We start from the raw sequence: 15,770 nt of genomic DNA, 5'->3' as shown, positions 1-15,770 counted from the left end.
TACAATTGATAAGTTAATAAAAACCTAATAAAAAATATTTTTCAATAACATATTTTAAAAATATGCTAAAAACTTGATCAAAACCTAATAAAATAAACGTTTTCTGTCTATTTTTTAAAAATGTATTTGTAGATAAATGTAATCTTGTAAGAAGTGGATGAATTTAAAAATTAATGTGAAAAAAAAAATAATGTTATACATTTTAATTGATATATCTGATTTTAAAAAAAGCATTATTCTTATAAAATAAAAAAAATACAATTGATAAGTTAATAAAAACCTAATAAAAAATATTTTTCAATAACATATTAAAAATATGCTAAAAACTTGATCAAAACCTAATAAAATAAACGTTTTCTGTCTATTTTTTTTAATGTATTTGTAGATACATGTAATCTTGTAAGAAGTGGATGAATTTAAAAATGTGAAAAAAATAATAATGTTATAAATTTAATTGATATATCTGATTTTAAAAAAAAGCATTATTCTTATAAAATAAAAAAAATACAATTGATAAGTTAATAAAAACCTAATAAAAAATATTTTTCAATAACATATTTTAAAAATATGCTAAAAACTTGATCAAAACCTAATAAAATAAACGTTTTCTGTCTATTTTTTTAATGTATTTGTAGATAAATGTAATCTTGTAAGAAGTGGATGAATTTAAAAATTATTGTGGAAAAAAAAAATAATGTTATAAATTTTAATTGATATATCTGATTTAAAAAAAAGCATTATTCTTATAAAATTAAAAAAAATACAATTGATAAGTTAATAAAAACCTAATAAAAAATATTTTTCAATAACATATTTTAAAAATATGCTAAAAACTTGATCAAAACCTAATAAAATAAACGTTTTCTGTCTATTTTTTTTAATGTATTTGTAGATAAATGTAATCTTGTAAGAAGTGGATGAATTTAAAAATTAATGTGAAAAAAAATTAATGTTATAAATTTTAATTGATATATCTGATTTAAAAAAAAGCATTATTCTTATAAAATAAAAAAAATACAATTGATAAGTTAATAAAAACCTAATAAAAAATATTTTTCAATAACATATTTTAAAAATATGCTAAAAACTTGATCAAAACCTAATAAAATAAACGTTTTCTGTCTATTTTTTTTAATGTATTTGTAGATAAATGTAATCTTGTAAGAAGTGGATGAATTTAAAAATTAATGTGAAAAAAAAAATAATGTTATAAATTTTAATTGATATATCTGATTTAAAAAAAAGCATTATTCTTATAAAATAAAAAAAATACAATTGATAAGTTAATAAAAACCTAATAAAAAATATTTTTCAATAACATATTTTAAAAATATGCTAAAAACTTGATCAAAACCTAATAAAATAAACGTTTTCTGTCTATTTTTTTTAATGTATTTGTAGATAAATGTAATCTTGTAAGAAGTGGATGAATTTAAAAATGTGAAAAAAATAATAATGTTATAAATTTTAATTGATATATCTGATTTAAAAAAAGCATTATTCTTATAAAATAAAATAAAATACAATAGATAAGTTAATAAAAACCTAATAAAAAATATTTTTCAATAACACATTTTAAAAATATGCTAAAAACTTGATCAAAACCTAATAAAATAAACGTTTTCTGTCTATTTTTTTTAATGTATTTGTAGATAAATGTAATCTTGTAAGAAGTGGGTGAATTTAAAAATTAATGTGAAAAAAAAAATAATGTTATAAATTTTAATTGATACATCTGATATAAAAAAAAAAGCATTATTCTTATAAAAAAAAAAAATACAATTGATAAGTTAATAAAAACCTAATAAAAAATATTTTTCAATAACATATTTTAAAAATATGCTAAAAACTTTATCAAAACCTAATAAAAGAAACGTTTTCTGTCTATTTTTTTTAAATGTATTTGTAGATAAATGTAATCTTGTAAGAAGTGGATGAATTTAAAAATTAATGTGAAAAAAAAAATAATGTTATAAATTTTAATTGATATATCTGATTTTTAAAAAAGCATTATTCTTATAAAATAAAAAAAAATACAATTGATAAGTTAATAAAAACCTAATAAAAAATAATTTTCAATAACATAATTTAAAAATATGCTAAAAACTTGATCAAAACCTAATAAAATAAACGTTTTCTGTCTATTTTTTTTAATGTATTTGTAGATAAATGTAATCTTGTAAGAAGTGGATGAATTTAAAAATGAATGTGAAAAAAAAAATAATGTTATAAATTTTAATTGATACATCTGATTTAAAAAAAAGCATTATTCTTATAAAATAAAAAAAATGCAATTGATAAGTTAATAAAAACATAATAAAAAATATTTTTCAATAACATATTTTAAAAATATGCTAAAAACTTGATCAAAACCTAATAAAAAAAACATCATGATTACAAATATACTAGAAACATGATCCAAAATAATAGTATGTATGTAAAAATACACAATACAATGAATACTTACTAGATAAATATTACTGTACAAACATGAATATGTCTCATCTTGCTATATTTCATAATGAACCTTATTATTATTCCGTGTTATTTACCTTGGGGCAACAACAACAGTTTACAACAATTTCCCTTTAATTACATAACACAAATCATTTGTCAATTATGCATACTACCACTTTCAATATTTTGTCATATTTTTTTTTTTTTTTTTTAATTCAAATATTCAGACCACAAAATAAAAATAAAAAACTGCTTCTGTCTATTTTTTTTAATGTATTTGTAGATAAATGTAATCTTCTAAGAAGTGGATGAATTTAAAAATGAATGTGAAAAAAATAATAGTGTTATAAATTTTAATTGATATATCTGATTTTAAAAAAAGCATTATTCTTATAAAATAAAAAAAAAATACAATTGATAAGTTAATAAAAACCTAATAAAAAATATTTGTCAATAACATATTTTAAAAATATGCTAAAAACTTGATCAAAACCTAATAAAATAAACGTTTTCTGTCTATTTTTTTTAATGTATTTGTAGATAAATGTAATCTTGTAAGAAGTGGATGAATTTAAAAATTAATGTGAAAAAAAAAAAATAATGTTATAAATTTTAATTGATGTATCTGATTTTAAAAAAAAGCATTATTCTTATAAAATAAAAAAAATACAATTGATAAGTTAATAAAAACCTAATAAAAAATATTGTTCAATAACATATTTTAAAAATATGCTAAAAACTTGATCAAAACCTAATAAAATAAACGTTTTCTGTCTATTTTTTTAATGTATTTGTAGATAAATGTAATCTTCTAAGAAGTGGATGAATTTAAAAATGAATGTGAAAAAAATAATAGTGTTATAAATTTTAATTGATATATCTGATTTTAAAAAAAGCATTATTCTTATAAAATAAAATAAAAATACAATTGATAAGTTAATAAAAACCTAATAAAAAATATTTGTCAATAACATATTTTAAAAATATGCTAAAAACTTGATCAAAACCTAATAAAATAAACGTTTTCTGTCTATTTGTTTTAATGTATTTGTAGATAAATGTAATCTTGTAAGAAGTGGATGAATTTAAAAATTAATGTGAAGAAAATAATAATGTTATAAATTTTAATTGATATATTTGATTTTAAAAAAAGCATTATTCTTATAAAATAAAAAAAATACAATCATAAGTTAATAAAAACCTAATAAAAAATATTTTTCAATAACATATTTTAAAAATATGCTAAAAACTTGATCAAAACCTAATACAAAAAACATCATGATTACAAATATACTAGAAACATGATCCAAAATAATAGTATGTATGTAAAAATACACAATACAATGAATACTTACCAGATAAATATTACTGTACAAACATGAATATATCTTATCTTGCTATATTTCATAATGAAACGTATTATTATTCCATGTTATTTACCTTGGGGCAACAACAACAGTTTACAACAATTTCCCTTTAATTACATAACACAAATAATTTGTCAATTATGCATACTACCACTTTCAATATTTTGTCATATTTCTTTTCTTTTATTTTATTCAAATATTCAGACCACAAAATAAAAATAAAAAACTGCTTCTGTGTATTTTTTTTACATATATTTGTAGATAAATGTAGTCTTCTAAGAAGTGGATGAATTTAAAAATGAATGTGAAAAAAATAATAGTGTTATAAATTTTAATTGATATATCTGATTTAAAAAAAAGAATTATTCTTATAAAATAAAAAAAATACAATTGATAAGTTAATAAAAACCTAATAAAAAATATTTTTCAATAACATATTTTAAAAATATGCTAAAAACTTGATCAAAACCTAATAAAATAAACGTTTTCTGTCTATTTTTTTAATGTATTTGTAGATCAATGTAATCTTGTAAGAAGTGGATGAATTTAAAAATTAATGTGAAAAAAAAAAAATGTTATAAATTTTAATTGATATATTTGATTTTTTTTTTAAAAAAAAGCATTATTCTTATAAAATAAAAAAATACAATTGATAAGTTAATAAAAACCAAAAAAAAAATATTTTTCAATAACATATTTTAAAAATATGCTAAAAACTTGATCAAAACCTAATAAAATAAACGTTTTCTGTCTATTTTCTAAAATGTTTTTGTAGATAAATGTAATCTTGTAAGAAGTGGATGAATTTAAAAATTAATGTGAAAAACAAAATAATGTTATAAATGTTAATTGATATATCTGATTTAAAAAAAAGCATTATTCTTATAAGATTAAAAAAAATACAATTGATAAGTTAATAAAAACCTAATAAAAAATATTGTTCAATAACATTTTAAAAATATGCTAAAAACTTGATCAAAACCTAATAAAATAAACGTTTTCTGTCTATTTTTTTTAATGTATTTGTAGATAAATGTAATCTTGTAAGAAGTGGGTGAATTTAAAAATTAATGTGAAAAAAAAAAAAAAAGTTATAAATTTTAATTGATATATCTGATATAAAAAAAAGCATTATTCTTATAAAATAAAAAAAAATACAATTGATAAGTTAATAAAAACCTAATAAAAAATATTTTTCAATAACATATTTTAAAAATATGCTAAAAACTTGATCAAAACCTAATAAAATAAACGTTTTCTGTCTATTTTTTTTTAATGTATTTGTAGATAAATGTAATCTTGTAAGAAGTGGATGAATTTAAAAATGAATGTGAAAAAAATAATAGTGTTATAAATTTTAATTGATATATCTGATTTTAAAAAAAGCATTATTCTTATAAAATAAAAAAAAATACAATTGATAAGTTAATAAAAACCTAATAAAAAATATTTGTCAATAACATATTTTAAAAATATGCTAAAAACTTGATCAAAACCTAATAAAATAAACGTTTTCTGTCTATTTTTTTTAATGTATTTGTAGATAAATGTAATCTTGTAAGAAGTGGATGAATTTAAAAATTAATGTGAAAAAAATAATAATGTTATAAATTTTAATTGATATATCTGATTTTAAAAAAGCATTATTCTTATAAAATAAAAAAAATACAATTGATAAGTTAATAAAAACCTAATAAAAAATATTTTTCAATAACATATTTTAAAAATATGCTAAAAACTTGATCAAAACCTAATAAAATAAACGTTTTCTGTCTATTTTTTTTAATGTATTTGTAGATCAATGTAATATTGTAAGAAGTGGATGAATTTAAAAATTAATGTGAAAAAAAAAAAAATGTTATAAATTTTAATTGATATATCTGATTTTTTAAAAAGCATTATTCTTATAAAATAAAAAAAATACAATTGATAAGTTAATAAAAACCTAATAAAAAATATTTTTCAATAACATATTTTAAAAATATGCTAAAAACTTGATCAAAACCTAATAAAATAAACGTTTTCTGTCTATTTTTTTAATGTATTTGTAGATAAATGTAATCTTGTAAGAAGTGGATGAATTTAAAAATGTGAAAAAAATAATAATGTTATAAATTTTAATTGATATATCTGATTTAAAAAAAAGCATTATTCTTATAAAATAAAAAAAAATACAATTGATAAGTTAATAAAAACCTAATAAAAAATATTTTTCAATAACATATTTTAAAAATATGCTAAAAACTTGATCAAAACCTAATAAAATAAACGTTTTCTGTCTATTTTTTTTAATGTATTTGTAGATAAATGTAATCTTGTAAGAAGTGGATGAATTTAAAAATTAATGTGAAAAAAAAAATAATGTTATAAATTTTAATTGATGTATCTGATTTAAAAAAAAGCATTATTCTTATAAAATAAAAAAAATACAATTGATAAGTTAATAAAAACCTAATAAAAAATATTTTTCAATAACATATTTTAAAAATATGCTAAAAACTTGATCAAAACCTAATAAAATAAACGTTTTCTGTCTATTTTTTTTAATGTATTTGTAGATAAATGTAATCTTGTAAGAAGTGGATGAATTTAAAAATTAATGTGAAAAAAAAATAATGTTATAAATTTTAATTGATATATCTGATTTAAAAAAAAGCATTATTCTTATAAAATAAAATAAAAATACAATTGATAAGTTAATAAAAACCTAATGAAAAATATTTTTCAATAACATATTTTAAAAATATGCCAAAAACTTGATCAAAACCTAATAAAATAAACGTTTTCTGTCTATTTTTTTAATGTATTTGTAGATAAATGTAATCTTGTAAGAAGTGGATGAATTTAAAAATTAATGTGAAAAAAAAAATAATGTTATAAATTTTAATTGATATATCTGATTTAAAAAAAAGCATTATTCTTATAAAATAAAAAAAATACAATTGATAAGTTAATAAAAACCTAATAAAAAATATTTTTCAATGACATATTTTAAAATTATGCTAAAAACTTGATCAAAACCTAATAAAAGAAACGTTTTCTGTCTATTTTTTTAAATGTATTTGTAGATAAATGTAATCTTGTAAGAAGTGGATGAATTTAAAAATTAATGTGAAAAAAAAAAATGTTATAAATTTTAATTGATATATTTGATTTAAAAAAAAGCATTATTCTTATAAAATAAAATAAAATACAATTGATAAGTTAATAAAAACCTAATAAAAAATATTTTTCAATAACATATTTTAAAAATATGCTAAAAACTTGATCAAAACCTAATATAATAAACGTTTTCTCTCTATTTTTTAAAATGTATTTGTAGATAAATGTAATCTTGTAAGAAGTGGATGAATTTAAAAATTAATGTGAAAAAAAAAATAATGTTATAAATTTTAATTGATATATCTGATTTCAAAAAAAGCATTATTCTTATAAAATAAAAAAAATACAATTGATAAGTTAATAAAAACCTAATAAAAAATATTTTTCAATAACATATTTTAAAAATATGCTAAAAACTTGATCAAAACCTAATAAAATAAACGTTTTCTGTCTATTTTTTTTAATGTATTTGTAGATAAATGTAATCTTGTAAAAAGTGGATGAATTTAAAAATTAATGTGAAAAAAAAATTAATGTTATAAATTTTAATTGATACATCTGATTTAAAAAAAAAAAAGCATTATTCTTATAAAATAAAAAAAATACAATTGATAAGTTAATAAAAACCTAATAAAAAATATTTTTCAATAACATATTTTAAAAATATGCTAAAAACTTGATCAAAACCTAATAAAATAAACGTTTTCTGTCTATTTTTTTAAAATATTTGTAGATAAATGTAATCTTGTAAGAAGTGGATGAATTTAAAAATTAATGTGAAAAAAATAATAATGTTATAAATTTTAATTGATATATCTGATTTAAAAAAAAGCATTATTCTTATAAAATAAAAAAATACAATTGATAAGTTAATAAAAACCTAATAAAAAATATTTTTCAATAACATATTTTAAAAATATGCTAAAAACTTGATCAAAACCTAATAAAATAAACGTTTTCTGTCTATTTTTTTAATGTATTTGTAGATAAATGTAATCTTGTAAGAAGTGGATGAATTTAAAAATTAATGTGAAAAAAAAAAATAATGTTATAAATTTTAATTGATATATCTGATTTAAAAAAAAAGCATTATTCTTATAAAATAAAAAAAATACAATTGATAAGTTAATAAAAACCTAATAAAAAATATTTTTCAATAACATATTAAAAATATGCTAAAACTTGATCAAAACCTAATAAAATAAACGTTTTCTGTCTATTTTTTTTAATGTATTTGTAGATAAATGTAATCTTGTAAGAAGTGGATGAATTTAAAAATTAATGTGAAAAAAAAAAATGTTATAAATTTTAATTGATATATTTGATTAAAAAAAAGCATTATTCTTATAAAATTAAAAAAAATACAATTGATAAGTTAATAAAAACCTAATAAAAAATATGTTTCAATAACATATTTTAAAAATATGCTAAAAACTTGATCAAAACCTAATAAAAAAAACATCATGATTACAAATATACTAGAAACATGATTAAAATAATAGTATTTATGTAAAAATACACAATACAATGAATACTTACTAGATAAATATTACTGTACAAACATGAATATGTCTCATCTTGCTATATTTCATAATGAAATGTATTATTATTCCGTGTTATTTACCTTGGGGCAACAACAACAGTTTACAACAATTTCCCTTTAATTACATAACACAAATCATTTGTCAATTATGCATACTACCACTTTCAATATGTTGTCATATTTCTTTTATTTTATTTTATTCAAATATTCAGACCACAAAATAAAATAAAATAAACTGCTTCAGTCTATTTTTTTAATGTATTTGTAGATAAATGTAATCGTGTAAGAAGTGGATGAATTTAAAAATTAATGTGAAAAAGAAAATAATGTTATAAATTTTAATTGATATATCTGATTTTAAAAAAAGCATTATTCTTATAAAATAAAAAAAATACAATTGATAAGTTAATAAAAACCTAATAAAAAATATTTTTCAATAACATATTTTAAAAATATGCTAAAAACTTGATCAAAACCTAATAAAATAAACGTTTTCTGTCTATTTTTTTTAATGTATTTGTAGATAAATGTAATCTTGTAAGAAGTGGATGAATTTAAAAATTAATGTGAAAAAAAAAATAATGTTATAAATTTTAATTGATACATCTGATTTAAAAAAAAGCATTATTCTTATAAAATAAAAAAAAATACAATTGATAAGTTAATAAAAACCTAATAAAAAATATTTTTCAATAACATATTTTAAAAATATGCTAAAAACTTGATCAAAACCTAATAAAAAAAAACATCATGATTACAAATATACTAGAAACATGATCCAAAATAATAGTATTTATGTAAAAATACACAATACAATGAATACTTACTAGATAAATATTACTGTACAAACACGAATATGTCTCATCTTGCTATATTTCATAATGAACCTTATTATTATTCCATGTTATTTACCTTGGGGCAACAACAACAGTTTACAACAATTTCCCTTTAATTACATAACACAAATCATTTGTCAATTATGCATACTACCACTTTCAATATTTTGTCATATTTATTTTATTTTATTTTATTCAAATATTCAGACCACAAAATAAAAATAAAAAACTGCTTCTGTGTATTTTTTGTATATATATTTGTAGATAAATGTAATCTTCTAAGAAGTGGATGAATTTAAAAATGAATGTGAAAAAAATAATATTGTTATACATTTTAATTGATAAATCTGATAAAAAAAATATAGCATTATTATTTAAAAAAAATGAATAAATTCAATAAAAAATAAAAAATAGAGTATGTTGTTAATATGTGTATTGCTGTGTCTTTAGATGTACTTCAATGCCAGCATCAGTAACAGCACCAAGCTCCTCAAACCCTTGCTGGTGTTCACATTCTGCATGGCAGCCGGCCTGGCAGGTCTCACCCAGATCACGCAGCATCGCAGTCACCCCATCGACGTCTACGTGGGTTACGTCATCGGGGCGGGCATCGGCGTCTACCTGGTCAGTTGGCACCACTCCTCTTCCTTTGCCCTTTTTCTTGTCTGCCGTGTCTCACGAACGTGGTGCGACACGTATACATATATACGTAAATACACGTGCATGCATGTAAATACACTAAATGCATGTACATGCACTGTACACTGTACCTGTAAATACATGTGAATATGTGTACATGTATGGAAATACACTAAATACATGTAAATGTGCTATGTACTCTACATGTAAATACATGTAAATACACTCAATGCATGCAAATACATGTAGATACTCTAAAAACATGTAAATACACTAAACTCGTGTAAGTACATGTATATACACTAGATACATGTTAATACTGTACATGTGTCAATACGTGTGGATACACTAAATACTTGTAAATACATGTAATATATGTAAATACCCCAAATATGTGAAGATAGTAAGTGTATGTAAATGCATGTAGATAGATACACCAAATACATGGAATATATGTAAAAACACTAAGTACATGTATTTTATGTAGATGCACTAAATACATGTAATATATGTAAATACATGAAGATACACTAAATACTTGTAATACATATAAATACATGTAGATACACTAAATACATGTAAATACATGTAGATACATGTTAATATATGTAGATACATTAAATACATGTAAATACATGTAGATACACATGTACATATACTACATGTAGATACACTAGATATGTGTAAATACATGTAGATACATGTTAGTACATGTACATACACTAAATACATGTAAATACATGTAGATATATGTTAATACATGTAGATACACCAAAAACATGTAGATACACATATACATATACTACATGTAGATACACTAAATACGTGTAAATACGTGTAGATACATGTTAATACATGTAGATACACCAAATAACTGTAAATACATGTAGATACACATATACATATACTACATGTAGATACACTAAATACGTGTAAATACATGTAGATACATGTTAATACATGTAGATACACCAAATACATAAAAATACATGTAAATACACATATACATATACTACATGTAGATACACTAAATACATGAAAATACATGTAGATACACATATACATATACTACATGTAGATACACTAAATACGTGTAAATACATGTAGATACATGTTAATACATGTACAATAAATACATGTAAATACCTGTAGATACATGAAATTACATGTAGATATACAAAATGTTTGTAAATGCATGTAGATACATGTAAATACATGTAGATACACATATACATATACTACATGTAGATACACTAAACACATGCAAATACATGTAGATACATGTTAATACATGTACAATAAATACATGTAGATATACATGTACTACATGTAGATACACTAAATACATGTAAAAACATGTAGATACATGTAAATACATGTAGATACACTAAATTATTGTAAATACATGTAGATACATGTAAATACATGTGGATACACTTATGCATATACTACATGTAGATACATGTTAATACATGTAAATACATGTAGATACATGTTAAAACATGTAAATACATGTAGATACATGTTAAAACATGTAGATACACCAAATACATGTGAATACATGTAGATACATGTTAATACATGTGCACTAAATACATGTAAGTACATGTAGATACATGAAATTACATGTAGATATACAAAATGTTTGTAAATACATGTAGACACATGTAAATACATGTAGATACACATATACATAAACTACATGTAGATACACTAAACACATGCAAATACATGTAGATACATGTTAATACATGTACAATAAATACATGTAGATATACATGTACTACATGTAGATACACTAAATACATGTAAATACATGTAGATACATGTAAATACATGTAGATACACATATACATATACTACATGTAGATACACTAAACACATGCAAATACATGTAGATACATGTTAATACATGTACACTAAATACATGTAGATACATGTTAATACATGTAGATACACCAAAACATGTAGATACACAGATACATATACTACATGTAGATACACTAAATTTGTGTAAATACATGTAGATACACATATACATATACTACATGTAGATACACTAAATACGTGTAAATACATGTAGATACATGTTAAAACATGTAGATACACTAAATACATATAATACATATAAATACATGTAGATACACTAAATACATGTTATTACATGTAGATACATGTTAATACATGTAGATAGACTAAATACATATAAATACATGTAGATACACTAAATACATGTTATTACATGTAGATACATGTTAATATATGTAGATATATGTTAATACATGTAGATACACTAAATACATGTAATACATATAAATACATGTAGATACATGTGGATATGTACCTATACATCCTCTACTTGAAGATACACTAAACACATGTGAATACATGTATATACATGTTAGTACATGTAGATACACTAAATATGTGTAAATACATGTAGATGCATGTTAGTACATACACTAAATACATGTAGATACATGTTAATACATGTAGATACACCAAAAACATGTAGATACACATATACATATACTACATGTAGATACACTAAATACGTGTAAATACATGTAGATACATGTTAATACATGTTCACTAAATACATGTAAATACCTGTAGATACATGAAATTACATGTAGATATACAAAATGTTTGTAAATACATGTAGATACATGTAAATACATGTAGATACACATATACATATACTACATGTAGATACACTAAACACATGCAAATACATGTAGATACATGTTAATGCATGTTAATACATGTAGATACACCAAATACATGTGAATACATGTAGATACATGTAAATACATGTAGATACACTAAATTATTGTAAATTCATGTAGATACATGTAAATACATGTGGATACACTTATGCATATACTACATGTAGATACACTAAATACATGTAAATACATGTAGATACATGTAAATACATGTAGATACACCAAATAACTGTAAATACATGTAGATACATGTTAATACATGTGCACTAAATACATGTAGATATACATGTACTACATGTAGATACACTAAATACATGTAGATACACTAAATTATTGTAAATACATGTAGATACATGTAAATACATGTGGATACACTTATGCATATACTACATGTAGATACACCAAATACATGTAAATACATGTAGATACATGTTAATACATGTGCACTAAATACATGTAGATATACATGTAATACATGTAGATACACTAAATACATGTAAATACATGTAGATACACTAAATTATTGTAAATACATGTAGATACATGTAAATACATGTGGATACACTTATACATATACTACATGTAGATACACTAAACACATGCAAATACATGTAGATACATGTTAATGCATGTTAATACATGTAGATACACCAAATACATGTAAATACATGTAGATACATGTTAATACATGTGCACTAAATACATGTAGATATACACGTACTACATGTAGATACACTAAACACATGCAAATACATGTAGATACATGTTAATGCATGTTAATACATGTAGATACACCAAATACATGTAAATACATGTAGATACATGTAAATACATGTGGATACACTTATGCATATACTACATGTAGATACACCAAATACATGTAAATACATGTAGATACATGCAAATACATGTAGATACATGTATTAACATGTAGATACATGTTAATACATGTAGATACACCAAATAACTGTAAATACATGTAGATACATGTTAATACATGTACACTAAATACATGTAGATATACATGTAGTATATGTAGATACACTAAATACATGTAAATACATGTTAATACACGTAGATACACTAAATACATGTAAATACATGTTAATACACATAGATACACTAAATACATGTAAAAAAAAACAAAACATGTAGATACACATATACATGTAATACATGTAGATACACATATACATGTAGTACATGTAGATACACATATACATGTAGTACATGTAGATACACATATACATGTAGTACATGTAGATACACATATACATGTAGTACATGTAGATACACATATACATGTAGTACATGTAGATACACATATACATGTAGTACATGTAGATACACATATACATGTAGTACATGTAGATACACATATACATGTAGTACATGTAGATACACATATACATGTAGTACATGTAGATACACATATACATGTAGTACATGTAGATACACATATACATGTAGTACATGTAGATACACATATACATGTAGTACATGTAGATACACATATACATGTAGATATACATGTAGATACACATATACATGTAGTACATGTAGATACACATATACATGTAGTACATGTAGATACACATATACATGTAGTACATGTAGATACACATATACATGTAGTACATGTAGATACACATATACATGTAGTACATGTAGATACACATATACATGTAGTACATGTAGATGGACTAAATCCATGTAAATACACCTTTTGTATTCCCCATGCAGATCTTCAGCGGTCACATGGTGTGTTGCAACACAATCACAGCCGTCGCTAACAAAAACTCTTCTTTCTGTTTTTGGAAAATCTATTTTTAGCTTTCTTATTCCAGAAAGGATGAGAGAGATTTTAAAAGGGAGAGGAAAATGTTGTCATCGCACATTCTCTCTCTCTCTTTTGTCTTTTTCATCAGCTGTGCTTGTACTTGTTCTCGTTCCCCGATGCGGTTCTTGTCCATGCGCCTTTTCACGTTCATGTTCTCACCTCTCACGCGTTACCATGGCGATGAGACTCCACACACACACACGTGTGCATCACCACAAACCACAGAAACGTCCGATGCGGAAACACAAAGTGAAGAAATCCACACGTGTTGAAGTTTTTAATAAGAACTCTCATTGGTCATGTGGGGAGACTTGCACCTTTTGTTTGGACCAGAACCCTAAGCCATGGACAAGTTCTACTGTGGAACGTCTAGTGGTACTTGAAAATACAACAGCAATCATCCATCCATCCATCCATCTTCTTCCGCTTATCCGAGGTCGGGTCGCGGGGGCAGCAGCCTAAGCAGGGAAGCCCAGACTTCCCTCTCCCCAGCCACTTCGTCCAGCTCCTCCCGGGGGATCCCGAGGCGTTCCCAGGCCAGCCGGGAGACATAGTCTTCCCAACGTGTCCTGGGTCTTCCCCGTGGCCTCCTACCGTTCGGACGTGCCCTAAACACCTCCCTAGGGAGGCGTTCGGGTGGCATCCTGACCAGATGCCCGAACCACCTCATCTGGCTCCTCTCCATGTGGAGGAGCAGCGGTTTTACTTTGAGCTCCCCCCGGATGACAGAGCTTCTCACCCCATCTCTAAGGGAGAGACCCGCCACCCGGCGGAGGAAACCCATTTCGGCCGCTTGTACCCGTGATCTTGTCCTTTCGGTCATAACCCAAAGCTCATGACCATAGGTGAGGATGGGAACGTAGATCGACCGGTAAATTGAGAGCTTTGCCTTCCGGCTCAGCTCCTTCTTCACCACAACGGATCGATACAGCGTCCGCATTACTGAAGACGCCACCTGTCGATCTCACCATCCACTCTTCCCTCACTCGTGAACAAGACTCCGAGGTACTTGAACTCCTCCACTTGGGGCAAGATCTCCTCCCCAACCCGGAGATGGCACTCCACCCTTTTCCGGGCGAGAACCATGGACTCGGACTTGGAGGTGCTGATTCTCATCCCAGTCGCTTCACACTCGGCTGCGAACCGATCCAGCGAGAGCTGAAGATCTTGGCCAGAGGAAGCCATCAGGACCACATCATCTGCAAATAGCAGAGACCTAATCCTGCAGCCACCAAACCAGATCCCCTCAACGCCTTG

General features: G+C 23.4%; 1 protein-coding gene across 2 annotated transcripts in view; it reads left to right on the top strand.

Moving 5' to 3' along the window:
• The window catches only part of plppr3a (phospholipid phosphatase related 3a), a 57,015-nt gene that overhangs the window by 32,739 nt on the left and 8,506 nt on the right, over window positions 1-15,770 (top strand). For both annotated transcript variants that reach the window (XM_061969213.2, XM_061969212.2), the window contains exon 7: window positions 9,756-9,929. In XM_061969213.2, coding sequence (XP_061825197.1) covers window positions 9,756-9,929 — 174 coding nt within the window. The remainder of the gene's footprint in view (window positions 1-9,755; window positions 9,930-15,770) is intronic.

Source organism: Nerophis lumbriciformis, linkage group LG08 (assembly GCF_033978685.3).
Source record: "Nerophis lumbriciformis linkage group LG08, RoL_Nlum_v2.1, whole genome shotgun sequence".
NCBI classification, from domain to species: Eukaryota; Metazoa; Chordata; class Actinopteri; order Syngnathiformes; family Syngnathidae; genus Nerophis; species Nerophis lumbriciformis.
The sequence above is the reverse complement of the archived record's forward strand: the minus strand, read 5'-3'. Positions and strand labels throughout refer to the sequence as shown.